This window comes from Arachis stenosperma, chromosome 10 (genome assembly GCF_014773155.1).
Source record: "Arachis stenosperma cultivar V10309 chromosome 10, arast.V10309.gnm1.PFL2, whole genome shotgun sequence".
Classification (NCBI taxonomy): domain Eukaryota; kingdom Viridiplantae; phylum Streptophyta; class Magnoliopsida; order Fabales; family Fabaceae; genus Arachis; species Arachis stenosperma.
This window is the reverse complement of record NC_080386.1, coordinates 122470576-122489975: the sequence shown is the minus strand read 5'-3', so window position 1 is coordinate 122489975 and position 19400 is coordinate 122470576. Positions and strand designations below refer to the sequence as shown.

The 19400-nt window shown below is 27.4% G+C and overlaps 2 protein-coding genes across 2 annotated transcripts; one reads left to right on the top strand and one right to left on the bottom strand.

Annotated features, from left to right (window-relative positions):
* The first annotated feature begins 199 nt into the window (after positions 1-199).
* Positions 200-1918, top strand: LOC130955253 (inositol-tetrakisphosphate 1-kinase 2-like). Its single transcript, XM_057882077.1, has 2 exons — positions 200-1053; positions 1291-1918. Exons 1-2 carry the CDS (start codon positions 270-272, stop codon positions 1557-1559), a joined length of 1053 nt encoding a protein of 350 aa, XP_057738060.1. The 5' UTR covers positions 200-269; the 3' UTR covers positions 1560-1918.
* A 733-nt stretch (positions 1919-2651) lies between these two features.
* On the bottom strand, positions 2652-4550 carry LOC130955254 (uncharacterized). Its single transcript, XM_057882078.1, has 3 exons — positions 4155-4550; positions 3732-3786; positions 2652-3100 (listed from the first exon to the last, which is right to left on the bottom strand). The coding sequence occupies exons 1-3, from the start codon at positions 4459-4461 to the stop codon at positions 2962-2964; spliced, it is 501 nt and encodes a 166-aa protein (XP_057738061.1). The 5' UTR covers positions 4462-4550; the 3' UTR covers positions 2652-2961.
* Between the last annotated feature and the right edge of the window lie 14850 nt (positions 4551-19400).

Here is a 19400-nt window from a genome sequence, read left to right as displayed (position 1 = left end):
TTTAAAAAAATAATAATAATAAATTTTATTTTAAAAAAAAATAAGATAACAAATAAAAATAAAATAAAAATTTAATAGACATTACATCAAAATTAAATTTAAAAAATAAATAGAATATTTTTTCTGCATCCAACTCGAGCCATCTCTGAGCTTCATATGCAAGTGCGCCGCTATTTAATACTTGTTATATCCCACATTCCAATCTTAATTTCTTCCTCCACTTTTAACTCTCCATTCATTCCAAATTTCCGATCTTCATTTTCCCAAACATGCCACAAGAACAAGCATCCCAAAATGAAACTCAAACTCATGATGAGAGCTATGTCATAGGCTATGCTTTGGAACCAAAAAAAATCCAGAACTTGATACGACCCTCTCTAATTGACCACGCAAAAAAACAAGGCATCCATCTCATTCCAATCGACATCAACAAGCCCTTGATCCAACAACACCCTCATCTTCGTTTCCATTGCATCATTCAAAAGCTCCAACCCAAACATTGGAACAACCTTAACTTTCACGAATACCTGTCCAAACATGGCGCCAACACCACCACCATCATCATTGATCCCCCACACCTCGTTCAAAAACTCCAAAACCGCGTTTCAATGCTTGATTCCGCGTCCCACTTGCCACTTTCGCTCCAAAACGCTACCGTTGGTGTTCCGCACCAAGTGGTCGTTGATGATGAGAAGAAAACTAAGAACTCAGTGGAGGAAATGGTAATGGATTCGAATTTGAGGTTCCCAGTTATTGCAAAGCCATTGTATGCTGATGGAACCATGGAATCTCACGAGCTTTGCTTGGTTTTCGACGCCCAAGGGCTCCGAGAAACGTTGAACAAGAACACCGCCGGCGGCGCCGCCACCCCGGTGGTGCTTCAAGAGTTCGTGAACCATGGCGGCGTTGTGTTCAAGGTTTATGTTGCTGGGGAACATGTAAGGTGCGTTAAGAGAACGTCCTTGCTTGACATACCAGAAGATAAGGCCAAGGCCTTAAAGGGTACCCTCAAATTCTCTAAGATATCAAACTTCACCATTCAAGATAACAATGGTAATAATTGACGTATTTGTTTCTTGCAGTGACTTGAAGTTTACCATTGAAAATCGTTAAATAATAATTTAATCAAATATGTTACGTTATTTAACAAATATCAATTATTAATTTTTCAGAAACACAACTATAGATTTAACACGATTTTTGGTTATAAAACGATTAGAGAAAAAGATAGGAATGATTATATTTCTAACAATACAATGCTGATATGTGTATTCTTATGTATTAACATAGGGGATGGTGCTAATCATTTGAGCAATATTGAGAGAGCTGAAATGCCAGAAGAGAGTTTGATAAAGGAGTTGGCAAGAGCTTTGAGGGAAAGAACAGGGCTTAACCTGTTCAATATTGATGTGATTAGAGATGCCAAGGATTGCACGAGGTACCTTGTGATTGATATCAACTATTTTCCTGGTTATGCAAAGCTGCCATGTTATGAGTCCTTTATCACTGATTTCTTGTTGGATTGTGTGCGTAATAAGGCTGCGGTTGTGTGTGTGTGAGAAGAATTAGGAAGTGAGTGAAGGAAGGAATGTTGTTGTGGTCTTCTACTTTTGCTTTTACAGACCGTGTGGACCATACCTTTATGGTTAAACGCTGTAGCTTCTTTTGTGTTGTCTTGTGTTTCTAGCGTTGCTTAGTTTTGGAACTTTCTTTTGGCGTTTCAGATTTGTTTGGTTTGTCTTTGTCATAATTGATGTCTTTTTCAAGAATAATTGTTAATTGACCCTTGTTTAGGTGGCTATGTTCTAGACATATGAGAGACAAAAACATCATCGTAAGTGCAATAGCAACCGTTGAAATGAATTCCCCACTTTGGGATGCACCTTTCCCGAAGCATATAATTATTTTTTTATTAAAATAGAGAGACTCGAACTTGCCATGAGTATAAAAAAACTAAGTTATTTAAATTATGAGCAATGCTAGGGGCCAGTAATTTTTGTGATTGTTAGCCATCAATTAGCCATCAATGATAATTTGATAGTGTGAGATTGGTGTAAGATTTCATCCAATGACTCACCTTTCTCTGCTAGTTGCATGCTAACCAAAATTCAATAAAACTGCTGCGCCCTAGAGTTTTCCTTAAATTATAACTCATTTGCATCAGATGCCTTTTTTGTCTAGTTATATTTGTATATAACAAATAAGTTATTGAACTATAAAGAGATGATTGAAGGAGAGCAATTGACAACGCGACTTTTTTTTTTGGTTGAATTATAATCCCATTTAACAAGATATTAGAAATTATCTTAACCAAAATTAGTTGTCTTGTTTAGACAGGCAGTCTCATTTGATAGTAATCTTGCTCTATTATCTTGTAAGCATACTGCATTTTTCATACACACACCGCCAGCATTTTTTTCCCTTTTTTCTTTAAGAGAGGAAGACAGTATAACCGGAAAGTGTCAAAATGTGGTGCTATGCTGTAATTACTGTGTAGCTCTACTTTATTTTATAATACCTACTTAAACGAAGATGCCAAAAGCAATTTTCATAAAAAATTTTGTTTAAAAGTATTACTTATTTATTTAACAACACTTTAAATAAACATAATACTTTTATAACATTAAAATTTAATCCTACAATCTATCATCTAAGGGTCAAAAAAATATTCACATTAAGACAATTATAGTCTTTATTAGAGTATCCACTTTATTCTATTGCGTACAAACCATGCAGATAACATACATACCCATCAACAGAGGTATTTACCTTGGCGTTATTTCTTATAAATATAATACAATCTAGCTGTGGCTAGCTCTAACCAAGATTATCTCCTATCTTCTTGTACAAGTAACTCATTGATTTGATACCATCAAGAAACCACACTAATGGTGGATTCCATCATCATTCATAATTCTAGAGTCTAGACAGTGAAGAAACAGAGAAACTAGCAGATTTATCTCAAGTTGAGGCCTTTCCGCTACCATTTGCGGAAGCACGCCTTGATTCATAATCTTTAACAGCTGCTTTTATGGCATCCTCCGCAAGCATGCTGCAGTGAAGCTTGACTGGTGGAAGTGAAAGATGCTTTGCAATTTCACTGTAGACAATAACCATAAGTCGGGTCAAAAGACTCCAAACTAACAATCATGAAAGCATGACCATGTTAAAAATCAGAACTAATCTCCTGAAGATGGTAAATTATCCATCAGACCAAAAGGTTCAAAACACTAATCAGCAAAAGATGCACATATTCTTACGCAGCCATTAGACTCACCAAGGATCCTCCTCTGAAGCTAGCAATTCAACCATCAAACCACCAAAAAATATTATGATGTATTTGACCAGTCATGTTAACTTCAGCATTAAACAAGCAAAAACTCATTTTCTATGGAATTTATCTTGCTATTATACCAATTTTCAGAAAAAAGTTGTTTATCATACGGGACCAAAACCACATAAATTTGCCATGACCAATAACTTTCTTCATACTTTGGAAAAACATACCCCTTCAACAAAAATGAAGAGACTAAAAAAAGTCTCGATGATGAACATAATACTTCATTTTACTCATATATATATAATACTACTACTACTATTTGTGACTAATAATTTCATAAACATGCCACAATTACGTACGTATTCATTTCTCGTATTAGGATAAAATTAACTGGCACAAACTTCACCAACTACACAAGCCAAGGCAAGTGCAATTAAGATAAGATATTTACCTGTTTTTAATTGATAAGACTTCTTCCATTTGCTTTCCCTTAACCCATTCAGTAGCTGCAAAAAAAAAAAAAACCTAAGAACAGAGCAGAACAGAACCATCGCCAGTAATCTCCGAATCTTTTCCCTTTTTGATTATTATTTATTCAATTATTTTTCACTCCAGAAGCTACGTAATATTCATCTACATCATAAAAGATCACAACCATCACTCCAGTTCACGAACCCTAGGGTTTCCCTCCCTCTCTCTTTTTTGCCTTTGTAACTCCAATATTCCTTTCGTACTCTTCTAAATAACAATAATAATAACGAGTTTAAATTTTAAAACCAAAATAATTATATCTAAGCTCGCATACTCGCACCAAACTAGTTCAACAAAAGTTCAATCGATCAATGACTGAATATGAACGAAAAAGAAAACTAACCGAGAGAGGAAGAAGCGATGGCGGATCCACAACCGAAGGTTTTGAAGCGAGCATCAACGATCTTGCCGGTTTCCTCATCAACCTTGATCTGAAGCTTCATGACATCACCACAAGCTGGTGCACCTACAAGGCCGGTGCCGATGCCGGTGTCGTCCTTGTCGAAGGAACCGACGTTGCGTGGGTTGTTATAATGGTCCACCACCCTCTCGTGGTAAAACCGCCGTGCCACTGAAGTAGCAGCAGCCGGAGACGCCGCCTCTAACGACGCCGTTCCACCGGTAAGTCTCTTTGCTGCGAGCCTCAGCATCTTTTTTTAACTTTTTTGTGTTTGCGGTCAGTTAATCAGTTTGGAAATAATAGAAATTCAAAGAGAGAAAGAGAGGTGAAGGGATAAAAAGGTTCCCTTTAAGGCGGTTCTTCTCTGTTTACGTGGCGGGTAGACAACAGATGCTTCTTTTTTCTTCTGTTTTTTTTTTTTTTTTTGGTTGCTTTCTTCATTTTATTCGCTTTTTTCTTTGAATGATTTATGATTCTGTGGGGATGAAATTTTTGGACAATTACAAAGCGTAGTCTGCAGTTTTTGAGCTTAAATCGGATAAATTTACCAATCGAAAGAGGTAATGGTCATGGCAAACAAAAAACGAGGTAATGTTTATTGGACCTCTATTGGGCCAAGAAGCGTCATTATTTGCTATTTGGAAATCATAGTAAAAGTCCTGACAAAAAAAAAGTGAGAAACTGGCTTGGGCTGGGCTTCGGCCTTGTTAAGGCTGCCTCCAAAAATCATATTTGGTAAAATAACAAAGAGAGAAGTTTAGGGTTTATCCATGACCAAAAAAAAAAGGTTTAGGGTTTAGAATTTATTACCTAAAAAAAAAACAAAAAATTACTTAAAAGAGCTCATTCGTTTATTTAAAAAAATGTTGAGAATTTTCGAATCATGCATTGTATATGTAATAATTTATTGGCCATAGACTTTTAAATAAAATTTAGATCCGTAATGAATTAGTTTTAATCTACCAGATTAGGAAATACCTTGAAAAAAAAAGTGAAGAGTTAATCAATTTGTAACTTTGAGTGCAATAAGTTTCAACACCTTGATTCAAACTTAAATAGATAATTATTTTTTCACCTTATCCAACTACTCACTTAGGAGAACTTAATATTTCTTTTTTAAAACAAGTGTATGCAGTCCAAAAATATTTGTGGAGGCGGCAATAGCGGGTTGGAGGAAGAGAGAGGGGTTTGTAATATGAGAAACAAAAGGATAAAATTGAAAAAAATAAATTTTGACGAACAATTAATTGTCAAAAACTTTTACGGAGGGATAAAATAAAAAATCTTTAGAAATGCTGGGAGTCTTTTTTTTTAAATGGAAGAAATGCTGCCTGGGAGTCTTAAGTATATTATTTAGAAAAAAAACTGAAAATGTGGGCGTGGTTTAAAAATAATGTATTTGCACTTGGGATTAACTCAAAATTTTATGTTTAACATAACCCGGCTTGTAATGTTTTTTTTTTTTTCAAAAAAAGAAAAGATAGTAAACTGAGAAATTATTCCCAAATGACACTTTAGACATATATCTAATACATCTTCTCACACTAACAAAAAATTTTCATTTTAATATTCTACTATCTCAAAGTCTTATGTATCTATTAAAAAAAAAGTCTTATGTATATAGTTGAATGCCAATATAAAATACTAATATTGTATCAAAATTGATCTTTTAAAAGATTTGTTAATAAAGGGAATAAATCTTATGAATACTATATCGTCCAACTGTTGGCCGCTTTTTAAAATATTTGACCAATATCACCTTTTTCATTGATTTATATATGATCATAATTCATCATAAAATATATAACTATTATATATAGCTATAGTTTTTTTAAGCAACCATTCCCGTGAACAATGAAGACTTAAATAATATTCTTTTATTCGTTAATTTAGTAAGAATTCTATAACTAAAATGGTGAATCTTAGGGTTGGATGGCTTCATGAATTATATATGCTACATACCTATATGTTTGTTCAGTTACGGTATTTCCGTTTGAAGGTTCACTACGCATTCTTTCGGATTTTCGGTCCATTTCACTTCAAAGAATTAAAGCACTCACGCATAAAACTCTATCTCTATGATAGATTGGTAGGTGAATACCCAAAAAGAAAAAAAAAAAAACTCTACGATAGGTATATATCTTTACAATTGCGTGTTATGTTTATATTAAAATTTAACTACTAAATTAATTATTTGTATAGAATATATATTCAAATATAAAATACACGTTGAAAATAAATTAAATAATGTATATTTATATAAAAAATTAGTGTCAAATATCATTAAGAGACTTTAATCAATAAAAAGAATCAATTATATCAAAATTATTAAAAAGAACTAAATAGATATTATACTAAAGAATGACTAACAAATAAGACTTAAAAATACAAAATTATCTTATTATTCTCTTCTCTCTCTGTTTCTTGTTTTATATTTTCTCCTCTTCTGTCATCTCTATCGTCACCGTGCTGGTAACCAACAACGAAGAACATGTTGGCTATGGTATTTCAATTTCAGCAATTATCGTATGCTATTGTCCAAATGCTTTTTTTTTTCTCAATTTTCTCAAACATTTTTTTCTTCGCCAGCACTTTTCTATGAAGAACCTTATTGTGTTAAACATTAATCCTCGTTTCAGCAGCATAACGAGACTTTTCATGACCAAAATTATTAATGGAAGTTTAAATATTGGAGAAGTTTGTTATGCACGCAAGGTGCTCGATGAATCTTGCTTCAGCAGCATAGTGAATTTCTCATGTCTAAAATTGTTTTTATTTTTTATCTAAAAAACTGATAATTACTAATTTATAACAATAAAATAAAGAAGAAGAAGCAAGCGACAATAAAATGACAGAACAAATAACACATAGAAAAAAAAGAGAATAATAGAATAATTTTGTCATTTTAAGTCTTATTTATTAGTCTTTTTTTAATATAATATTTATTTGGTCCTTTTTAATAATTTTGATATGATAGATTTTTTTTTATTAATTAAAAATTTTTAATAGTCTTTGACACTAATTTTTTATTATTTATATTTATGCATAAATTTATAATGATTGATTTGATAATTAATTTTTTATACGCATATAACATTTTTTATATATTTATTTATGAAATTTTAAATCATTGCTTAGATGAAATATTTTTAAAATCAAGACTTTGGTTAAAATATAGTATGTCTTTGTATGTAACTTTGTTACTATTATCTACCATAAAAAATTCCACCTTATTTTTCACCACCATGAATCATCATTTTTTAAATGTGAATGTGTTTGAACTTTTTCAAATAAAATGATGTAATATGTTTGAATTTAAATATTTGATGATATAATGTTTTTTTAGTGACCATTATTTTTTCTGTCATAATTTATTCATAATACTAACAGTATATTAATATCACTTTCAAAAATTACAATTTCAACATAATTTACTGGTCAAAACCCTCAGCGCAAGTAATTTTTTTCAATTGGTCGACTCCCAACAAGGACACCAATTAGAAGAGTTCACGAATCGGATCATTTCTACAAATTCGTAGTATTTTATCTGTATCTATTTTATAATTTATAGATATAATTCAATTCAATCTGTTCTTTAATCAGATTGGATCACGAATATCATATTTATATCTGTGAATTTGATTCGTATATCTATAAATCCGTACAAAATAATAAATAAATAATGTAAATGTTGTATTATATATTTTTTATTCCAATTAATAATTATTATGTATATATATTATATTATTTTATTTTTTTATTTAAAAAGTTAGTTGGTTTAATAATATTTTAAGAATAAATCTATTTAAAAGAATAAAAAAAGTTTTTATTAGAGTGAAAAAAGGATTTTATTAACTTTTTTAATAGAAATAAATTTATTGAATATATTTTTTATTTAGCGGATATATCTGATGCTCAATTCGTTCTGAACATAAAAAATACAGATATTATTCATAATTAGATCTAATTCAATGAGTTTAATGCATATCGGATCAAAACTTTGATTATTATATCCAATCCAATTCACCAACATTCTTACACCAATGTAATAAACTACAAGATCTTAAAAAAACCACTACTACAAAAGAAAAAAAAAAGGAATAGCGCTACAAAGCAAATAAATTTTATTATTTTGGACCATCAATTAGTCAGTATTAATTAATATTTTATACACAAGTCAAAAATACATTAATTTTTCTTAAAAATTCACTAACAAAAATTATTTCAAAGGTAGTTATCCTAAAAATTAAATCAACTGAACCCTGCTAGCTAGAAGTTGCTCTTGTATTTGCCTTTTTGAATTGAAAAACTATGTTTTAAGAGAAAATGCTAGAAAACAAGCATTAGATCTATAATATTTCGTTAAAATTATGATGTAATTTTTTTTTCAAAATAAATGTTACTTTTCTATATGTACTTAAAAATTATTCTGAACAATATCTATGCCAGTATATTATTTTTTCTCAACATACTGAATTTTTCTTAAAAAAGTTCATAATGGATATATATTCCAGATTTCTTTTATTTTTCCACCTTGATTTTATCTAATGATAGAAAATTTCTAATTAGCACATTTAATTAGTAGTTAAAAACTAAGGATCTAAGCTGTAATTATCCTTACATAAGTCTCTAATTATCACAAAGAAAAGTTTAAAAAATAAAGAGTTTAGATCTAATTAAGCTGTGTAATTATCCTTATATAAGTCTTTATGTGAAAAAAAAATTCTATAAAAACTAAAAGATAGATCACAGCCTCAGAGAAGACTTTAGAAGATATTGCCCTATCAAGAAAACAATTTGTTATTTTAAAATAATTTTCCTAATCGATGCCCTAACAAACACATTAACTAACATTGTTTGACTTATCCAATTATTCGGGTTGTTTAGTAGACATAATAATGCATTTTTAAACAAAAAAAAAATTAAATTCTAATAATAACTATCATAATAAATAGTTAAATACATATTATAATCAATTATTAAATTAATTATCAATATAAAGTATATATTAAAATATAAATTATAATAAAAATATAAAATATGTATTAAAAATAAATTATATAACTAAATAATATATATTTATACGATTTTTATGCGCACATAATTTTTTTGCGATAACAATGTCTACCAAAATTACTAAACGAAACAATAATTATATCCGAAATGTTGTTATCATATGATGATGTTCTCTATTACAATGGCGACTATATAACAATATTTAATTTTATTACTTATAATAACTACCGGTTTTGCCATTGGTATGGCTGGCTACCTTTCTCAAACTCTCACCCTATGCTAGCTAGTAGCTATACCTTTTGGCATTGCAATCCAGCATGCAAGAGTTTCATGTTAGTAAATAAAATAATGATCTTTGTATTATGGATAACGCCAAATTATAATTTAATTTATTTTAAAAAAAGTATGATTTAATTTGTTAAGGTTAAATTTTATTTATTTAAAATAAGATCTAATTTTGGTTTTAGGTTTAAGTTCAATTTGTTATTTGAGATAATAGAATATTATTTTAAAAAATATAAATAAATAGATAATAATAAATTGAATTCAACCCCAATAAAACTAGTCTTAATTTAATAACTTTGATTTAACTTTAAGAAACTAAATTATCATTTGAAAGCAATGTTATGAATTTTTTTAAAATTATTAAAAACATAATTATTCATATGTCTCATCTTATATATTAAATTAAATTAAAAAAATATATAATTTTATAATATAGTGTTAGATCTTATATAATCGATCTCCTCCAAAAATTAATATTAGTGTAACACAAATAAAAAAAAAGATAGAGTAAAAGAATCACACAAATTTAATAATTTTTTTGTACGATAAATAATTTATTAAAAATATAATTATTTATGTATTTTGTTTTATTAATTTAAATTTTTTTAAAAAATATTTTATAATAAAAATATAAATACTATAATTTTAGACATTAATCTTGTATAATATATAAGATATAACAATTTAAGAAGAATGGTAGGAACCTAACACCTTTAGTGAAAAAAATTTATTGCTGACTTATTTTTAAAATAATAACATATCTTTTGGACAAGCTAGTCTGAATAAAAAATTACAAGAAATGGAGAAAACGCTATAGCCGCCAAAAATTATAATAATAACACGAAAATTTAACGACAACGAATGTTTTTTAAACTGGAATAATTATTATTAGCATTAATAATCGGTGTCAGTACAACAAAAATGAAGTTTAAATAAAGATATTGGTGATTTATTATACTACTACTAGTAGCAGTATTTTGCAGTACTAAAGATATATGTACAGAGGATTCAATGTATTTGAATGGTTTTAGGATTGAACAATAATTCTTATCGAGAATTTCTTATTATTATATGATGACGATGATTTCATGATAACCAAAAATAATGCTGCGTGTACTTTATGTAAAGTAACTAATGGAGTTAGGTTAGTTTATTAGTAGTTAATTTATTAATTTATTTAAATAATTATTGAGAATTTAAATTTTATATAATCTATATATTAACTTATTAATTAATACTAAATTTTTAAATAAAACTCAAATTTGTGAGAAAATAATTCTTAATCTATAAAAAATACAGTTGAAAACTAAATAGTGTTGTTTACATTATCCAAATTAATTGCCTAATATATATATACTTAGGTAATGTTTGTTTTGAGCTATTGGAATAGAAACTGAAAAATTAAGACTCAATATCATATATGTTGGATTAGAAATTGATACTAAAATTTTTGTTTATATCTCTAAAATTTCAATACTTCTAAAAAGTCAGGATATAGGGGTCTGAAATTTTTAGAAATAGAAACTGAAACTTTAATAACATTTTATACCTAAAATATTATTATTTCAATTAATTAATTTCAATTTTGCCCTTTGTGTAAATTAAATTAGAGCTTTATTTTAATTTTAATTTTTGTTTCTCATTTTACACTAAACAGAATACTGAGATTTATTTCAATTTCTATATCTTAGTCTTTATCTCTCAATCTCAGTCTTTTAATCTCTGTCTCTCTACCAAATACTACCTAATAGATCTCATAATGATAATATTTTCTAAAATTATATGTCAAGTCTAAATTTGATAATTTTTCATAATTTTAAAAAATATAAGAAAATTGGCCTAAATTAAACAACAGAACAAAGGGTACTAGCTAGCTAGTCCCTTTCTGTAGGCATTCCAAAATTTTGACTAATCATTCATATCTCATAAAAAAACATACTACCACTGAGAAGGTTTATTAATCACTTAATCTGACTTTTCTTAACGGAAATTGAGATATCATGAGTGTGTGTCGTACATGTGTGGGGTAAGCAACACGTCTAAATTTTCGTGTCGTTAATTAATTATTAATTAATTACTATGTTCATTAAGACTTCATCAATTCGTTAATTAATTAATTAATTAATCAATGTACTATGAATTGACATGAATGATATTATTATCTTCAATCCACCGACTTCCAATTAGGAAATCAGTTTGGCAATATCCCAAAACGAGAATAGAGAATGGACAGATATGTCTCTATAAGAATAGAAAAAAAAAAGATAAAAATAAAGATTTCTTGCAAGAAATTTTAGAGGTGGATATGATTTTTTTTTTACCAATGTAAATTTTTTTTTTCGAAACTTAACAACAAAATGTTACTCTGTTGAAATTATTTACTTAAATATTTTTATATTATTATTATAATTAATTATAATTAAAAATAAAATCAAAATCAAAATCAACGGTCACTCTAACAAATTAGTTACATTTAAATAATTAGATTGAAAAATATTACATTTTAATAATAAATTTAAAAAAAGTGACACATTGATAAAAAAAAGGTCAGAATATATAATATATTCCTCATCGTCCCATGATGCATGAAAATTAATGTTTCAAAAATAATTTTATATGTATATTAATTAATTTAATAACTCTTTTTAATTTTGCTGAATTATTAAATATTTTAAATGGAGCTAGCTATAAATTTTATCATAAAAATATTAATATTAAATATTTGAAATGTGTTTTAAATAGAGTTTGCAGTGTTTACAATACTTTTTTTTAAAACATATGGTATATTTAATAATTTAGTATTTAGAAATAATTTATATTATGTTATTATAGGAAATAAGTGAAAATATTAAATTTATTTATATATAATTTGATATAATTTTTTTTGAATAAATTAATAATTATTGGCTTTTACATGCTACGACAAATTATGATTACAATATTTTATGAGAAGGGGGTTCCACAATAATGCATTGACCTAATCTTTTAATTTTATCAATAGCAGCAATTTTGTAAAGTTTTCGTCTGCATGACGATATGGTCTATGAAATCCAATATCGTTTCCCTTTCATTCCCCACGCGCATGCATGCTATTTATTAATTCCACCATAGCGACTTTAGAAAATAATGTTACTACTATAACGTCTCATATATCAAGATAAGCTTTTTTTTATAGGAGGAAGCTCCATAAACACGCTTAACACATCTTTTGTAAAAATATTTATGTGTCATATTATTATTGGACGTATTAATAAATTGGTTATTTTTGAATTTCTTAATAAACTAAAATAAAATCGATTTTATTATAATAATAACAATAAACTCAATTGTTATCAGATCTGGTCGAATTGACCAATTTATTTAAATCGATTATTTTTTTTAAACAAAAATTAAAAATATATTTATCTTTTTATCAAAAATTTAAATATGATTCGGTTTAAATTGTATAAATCATCAGATTAATATGAATAATTACATTTATTATTGTTATTATAATAAACCAATTTTGTTTTAATTTATTAAAAAATAAATTATTAACCAGTTTAATAAAAATATCTAATATTATAATAACAGATATAAACGTCTTTAAAAAAATATATTTAAAGTGTCTTTATCGAAATGGTCCTTTTTTATATTGTATATTTTTTAACAGAAAATTTTATTTGACGAGAAAAGAGAACTGGAGAGTGGTTCGTTAATTACCGTCATCAGTTTATAAAATATAGAAAAAATTCTACTTCTTTTTTTGTGAGATATTAAAATGATACTTTCTTTATTTGTAAAATGTATATTTTTTTATAATTTTTAAAAAACTTTTTTTTAATTTATTTTAAATTTTTTTTGTTAAGTAATATTAATTTTATTTATTTTTTAAAAAAAATAAATTATTTTTTATAAAAATACTATTTAGCGAAAATTTTATTTTTTGTCATTAAATTTTACTTACTAAAATATTCTTTAATAAATTAATTTTTTATTGATTAAATTATATTTTTACCAAAATATTATTTAAAAAATTTAATAATTAAATTATTTTTTTTAAGATACTGTTCAATAATTTTTTAATTATTAAATTATAATTTTATCAAAATTTTCTTAACAATTATAGTTATATTTACTATTAATTTTTCGATATCAATATATATTATTTTAACGTTAAATAAAAAAATCTTAGTAAGATTATTTTCGATATCAATATATATTATTTATTAGACATATTAACAGTGGTAAAAAAATTTTATTTAATATTAAAATAATATATATTGATATTAAAAATTTAATAGTAAAATATAAAAATAATTATTAACAAAAATTTTGAAAAATCACAATTTAATAATTAAAAAAATTATTGAACGGTATCTTAGAAAAAATAATTTAATTATTAAATTAAAAAAATATTTTAGTTAAAATATAATTTAATCAATAAAAGAATAATTTATTAAAGAGTATTTCAGTAACTAAAATTTAATGATAAAAAAATAAAATTTTTGTTAAAGGATATTTTTGTAAAAAATAATTTATTTTTTTTGAAAAATAAATAAAATTAACATTAGTTAACACAAAAAATTTTAAATAGATTAAAGAGAAGATTTTTTAAAAGTTATAAGGGAGGATAATGTATATTTTATAAATAGAACGAAAGAAAATATTATTTTAGTATTTTTCAAAAGAGAAGAGTGAATTTTTTTTTAAATATAATATGTAAATTTCCACCAAAACCGTTTCAAGCATAATACAAGGAATTCAATACAAGTTAAATTGTTTGTACACAAAAAAAAATTATCAAATTAATTAATATATATTTAAGAATAAATATATATAATTTAACAAATATTTGATGTATATGTTATATAAATAGTTGATTTGGTGATTAATTTTTTATATATATTTAATATGATTGAAATTAAAAAAGTAAATTTATAAAAGAAAATATTAGAATAAATAATTTATTTTTTAATTTGAATTGTGATGATACATGTTAAATTATTAAAAAATATATCTTAATATAAAAGTAATCTGAATTTATAAAAAGAGTTAAAAAGTTGGTTACCTTGAAATTGACTTCTGATTATTGGATATTGATTAATAATCTTCTTCTATCAATTTTTTTTGTATTTTTCTTAGGATAGAATAACAACTCACTTGATGAAGAATGGTTGCAGAGACGACTTTGATACATATATTAGATTGTATTTAATTTTGAAAATAAGACAAAATTAAATACTAAGAACAGAAATATAAAGTACGACATGACATAAAAATGAGTATTTTTATATTTTGTTTAATGATAAATTAAATATAAAATAAAAAATAATAAAATACTTATTTTATTTTTATTTTTATTTTTTTTATGCAAAATTTAGAAAGAAAAATATAATGATAAAAAATATAATTATAAAAAATTTATGATAATAATAAAAAAAATAAAAAATAAATTGTGTTTTTATCCAGTGTTTTTGTGTCTTTTTTAATAAAAATGAAAAGATATAAAATATACTAATTCAATGTCTTAGAAATACAATATTTCTATATATTCTTAATTTATCGAACATAATTTTATGTTTTTATATTTATATTTTAATATTTTATGCTTCTAAACAAATACAACATTAAGAACCAAAACTCTTAAGTTACCATTTATATTTGGATGATCCTCATAAAATCTTAAAACCTAAAAGAATAGAATGTTTGATTTTATGTTCTTAGACCTAAATCCAAAGTATTAATAATGTATTTTATTTGATGTTTAAAACAATAATAAATATGGCGTTCCATATATAAGTCATATAATATAAAATAATTAACTAAATTAAAATCTAATTCATGTTTGCAGCTGCTTTTATCTAAGAAAAGCGATAAATTTATTTGGTGGATGTCTCGAAATTAAAGAAAAATTTTATTAAAATTTTATTAAAATTGTTTAAAATATGTTTAATTTGTGAGAAAATATAATTGGATTTAGTGGTAGATTTTATATAAAAAAAACTCTGTCAAATTTTTTAAAAATTTTAATAAGTTGTATTCTTAGTTGTTTGTTAGAAAATAATTTAGAGTCATCGTTTGTGGATGCATGATAGGGGAGGGGATTAAAACCTAAGTTCTTTGAGAAGGTTGACGGGTTTGTTGCATATGTCTTCAACATGGAATCGTTTATATCTCAAGGAGTATCTAAGTATTCGTGCTATAAGTGTCGGCTGTAAGTGGTTAAGAACTTCGGATATAACACTTCACCTCTATCGTAATGGGTTTAAGGATGAGTATTGGATGTGAACAGAACATGAAAAAGTGGATGAGAAGGGAATCAATTGATACGTGAATATCTTATACCTATTTTTTGCTTATTTTTTAGTTAAATTTAGTTAGAATTTAGTAAGTTTAGCTATATTTTAGTGTTAAAATCCTCTTTGGATCATAGTTGTCAGAACCGAATCAGTGATCGAACCGGTCAGGTCACTAGGTCACTGGGTCACTGGTTCAACTGGTGGGTTACTGGTTGAACCGTTTGACCCGGTCCTATGTAAATAAAAAATAAAAAATAGTTAAAAGTTTAAAATTAAAATTTAAAATACATATTTTTACTAACATTTTAAAAATATCAAGTTATTTTAAAATAATATGGAACATGAACAATAACTATTTTGTTATTTTTACTCTATCATAAATATTTTTATTTTGTTTTTATATTAAAGTAACTATTATTTTTAAATTTTAATAATTTATTAATTAGTTTATATCTATTATACTATTATATACTACAAGTATTTATTAAAAAATAATATTAATAGATATTATATAATCATAAAAAAATAAGTGAGTTTATAATTAAAATGAAAATAAATTAAATAAAAATAAACTATTTGATAAAAGATATCTATATGTATTATAATTTGCATAAATTTTAATAGGAAACATATTCGCCTAGTGGTTGTGGAGTGTTTTGGTTTCCTTGAGGCAAGTGGTTCAAATCCTACCTCAAGCATTTTGAAAATATTTTCACTCCCAAGCGGTTCGGTCGGATCGGTTCGCACCGGTTCAATTCCTTGTACGGTCCAAATACCAGACCGAACCGGTATAGAGTCTGATTCACCGATTTTCCGGTTGAATCAGCTGGGCCGGTCCAGTTTTGCTAACAATGCTTTGGATGCTACTTTAAGTTTTTCTGGTGTTTTTATTATTTAAGGTAAAATTCGGGTGAATTGGGCAGAGTTTTGTGCAAAAAAAGAGGAAGAAAGTGGATGTTGTCAACCCTGACCTCCTTGCACTCCAACGAGCATAACTTGAGCTATAAAGGTCAAATTGACGCAGTTTTAATGGTGTTGGAAAGCCAACTTCTAGAGTTTTCTAATGATATATAATAGTTTATACTTTTCTTCTGGAATCATTGCCATAAAGGGCGCTAAATGCCAAGCCTGGGGTTTAGCGCCCAGGAAGACAGAACCAGCGCCCAAGCCACTACCAATTCCGGTGCTGAACGCCAGAAGTGCGGGTCAACTTCACCCAAGGGAGAATCTTAGTGGGATTTAGCTTTTAATTATTATCTTTTATCTTATTTTAGTTATTTTTATTTACAAACAAAATTTTTTATATTTAGAATTTAATATTTTATTTTAGTTTCAAATCAAAATTAGGTTAGATACAAAAGGAAAAAGATTTACCCCTTGGGACTGACTTCTCCCGGAGGGATCTTCTAACCTCCGCACGTTACACTTTTTAGAACCCTTGTTTTCTCTATAAGTCATGAGCCACTAAACCTCCTTGGTTAAGGTTAGGAGCTCTGTTTATTTCTATGGATTAAGAGTATTGCTTTTCTATTTTAATTAATGTATTGATTCAGTTTCAAGAATTACTTTTGTTCTTCATTTTATGAATCTGGGTGGAACGAGAGTATGATCCTTATTCTAGATGTGTTCTTGTGACCTTTGAAAGAGGTCCCTCACTTGAACACAGCTTGAAAGTAAATTCCTCCTAAATTGCTAATTACTTGAATTAATCTAGATACATGACATATAATCTGTTTAGCTTTGAATAATTAGGGTTTTTGTGGTCATAAACTAGATTTGAACTTAACCCTCTAATCGGAATCAAGTGACCAAGACATTGGCAGTTGATGAAGGTTAGAGGAGACTAAATCACTAAGACATTAGGATTTAGTCAATTATTACAGTTTGCCATGAAATGAATCTTGTATGATTAAAATAGTTAGTAAGAAAACTTAATACAGAAAAGCAAATATCTCCGATACCTTAACTATTTTCTCTTATTGATTTCTCACCAATTCTCTTATTTGTTTTTTTACTCTTTAATTACTATTTAATGCTATTTCCAACCACCAAACCAACTTTTCTGTCAGTATAACTAAACCAATCAGTCAACCATTGTTGCTCAGTCCATCAGCCTCGTGGGATCGACCCTCACTCACCTGAGGTAATACTTGGACGATCCAGTGCACTTGCCGATTCAGTTGTGGATGTTTCCAAAATTCCATCAACCAGTCTGCATCAAATTCTAATAGGTTCAAAAGTCGATCAACAAGGGTTTGGGTGGTTAGAGAACTAAACATGGAAGAAATGAATTAGGAAGATAACCAAGAGAGATACAAAAAGATGGTCTTCGATGCAATTGGTGTTACTAATATGGAAGATACTGAACAAGAGACTAACCCGAAGGCAAAGAGATTTTATCATCTGTTAGAATCTGCCGTGAAACTTTTGTTCGAGGGATGCGTTCACTCAAAATTGTCTGCCTGTGTTAGAATGATGAGTATTAAGCCGGAGTCAAATCATACCTAAGAGTCTTTTGATAAGTAGGCCACCATTTGCAACGAATTAGTACCAGCCAGGATTATTGGCATCCCCCAGAGCCATTATGAGGCAAAGAAGTTAGTTTCGAAATTAAGTCTAAAGTTGGTGAAAATTGATTGTTGTTTGAATGGTTGTACATTGTATTACAAGGGGCATATAGACTTAACTGCTTGTAGATTTTGTGAAGCACCGAGGTATCAATTTGAGAGAGAACAGATTGGTAAACAGAGGGTAAAGAGAGTTTCAAACAAAAGGATGCACTACTTGCCCCCTAATTCCTAGGCTAAAACAATTGTATCCCTCGATGAGTTTGACCCCTCACATGACCTGACATAGTAACAATAGGATAAACGATAGTTTTATGATGCACCTTTCATACAGAGATGATCCAAGGTGTGTGTATTTAAATGTGAATAGTATAATCTAAGTTTATGACTAGAAACACAATGATTACAATATCACTGAAGTAAATGTGACTAGAAAATATAAGCACTACGATCCTTTTATTCTACCTCAAAATGCATGATAAGTATACTATTTACCTTATTCAGGATCATGCAAGTCTAGTTGGGTGGTTGTGATTAAGACTTATCTAAGAGGTCGCATCGAGTCTGATGGGACAGAGGATCAGGAACCTTACCAAATTGATGTCCAAATTCCTTCAAAAATGGTGGTTGATACTAGTGATCCTATCACTCTTAGGTTGACTGTTATGGATGATGACATCATTGACTTTAGGGTAGATGACAAGACACTACCACTAGAGGACGACGATATTCAAGAAGAAGAAGGGGATCAATAAAGACGAAGAAGAAGAAGACGGGTTTGAATATCATAAAATTACCTCAGAATAAGAGGGTGAACTAGAGGAAGAAGGTGATGAATCTGAATAAGGTTAATCTAAATATAGTTTAACTAGTTTATTGTATGTTTAAACTTTATTTAGCAAGATCATATAATTACAATGCACACTAGCCTTAGTTCTATCTTATGTATTTCTTTATCAAACTTTGGTTAAATTATGATATAATTACATTGTTCAGGTAGGCATGACAGCAGGTTGACATGTCACGAGCAAACCTTATTT

Excerpts from the sequence above, each read along its gene's own strand:
- LOC130955253 (XM_057882077.1), top strand. The coding sequence starts at position 270 with ATGCCACAAGAACAAGCATCCCAAAATGAAACTCAAACTCATGATGAG. Across the intron at positions 1,054-1,290 it reads CACCATTCAAGATAACAATG|GGGATGGTGCTAATCATTTG; the intron begins GTAATAATTGAC and ends GTATTAACATAG.
- LOC130955254 (XM_057882078.1), bottom strand. The coding sequence starts at position 4,461 with ATGCTGAGGCTCGCAGCAAAGAGACTTACCGGTGGAACGGCGTCGTTA. Across the intron at positions 3,787-4,154 it reads CATCGCTTCTTCCTCTCTCG|CTACTGAATGGGTTAAGGGA; the intron begins GTTAGTTTTCTT and ends TTTTTTTTGCAG. Across the intron at positions 3,101-3,731 it reads GTCTTATCAATTAAAAACAG|TGAAATTGCAAAGCATCTTT; the intron begins GTAAATATCTTA and ends TATTGTCTACAG.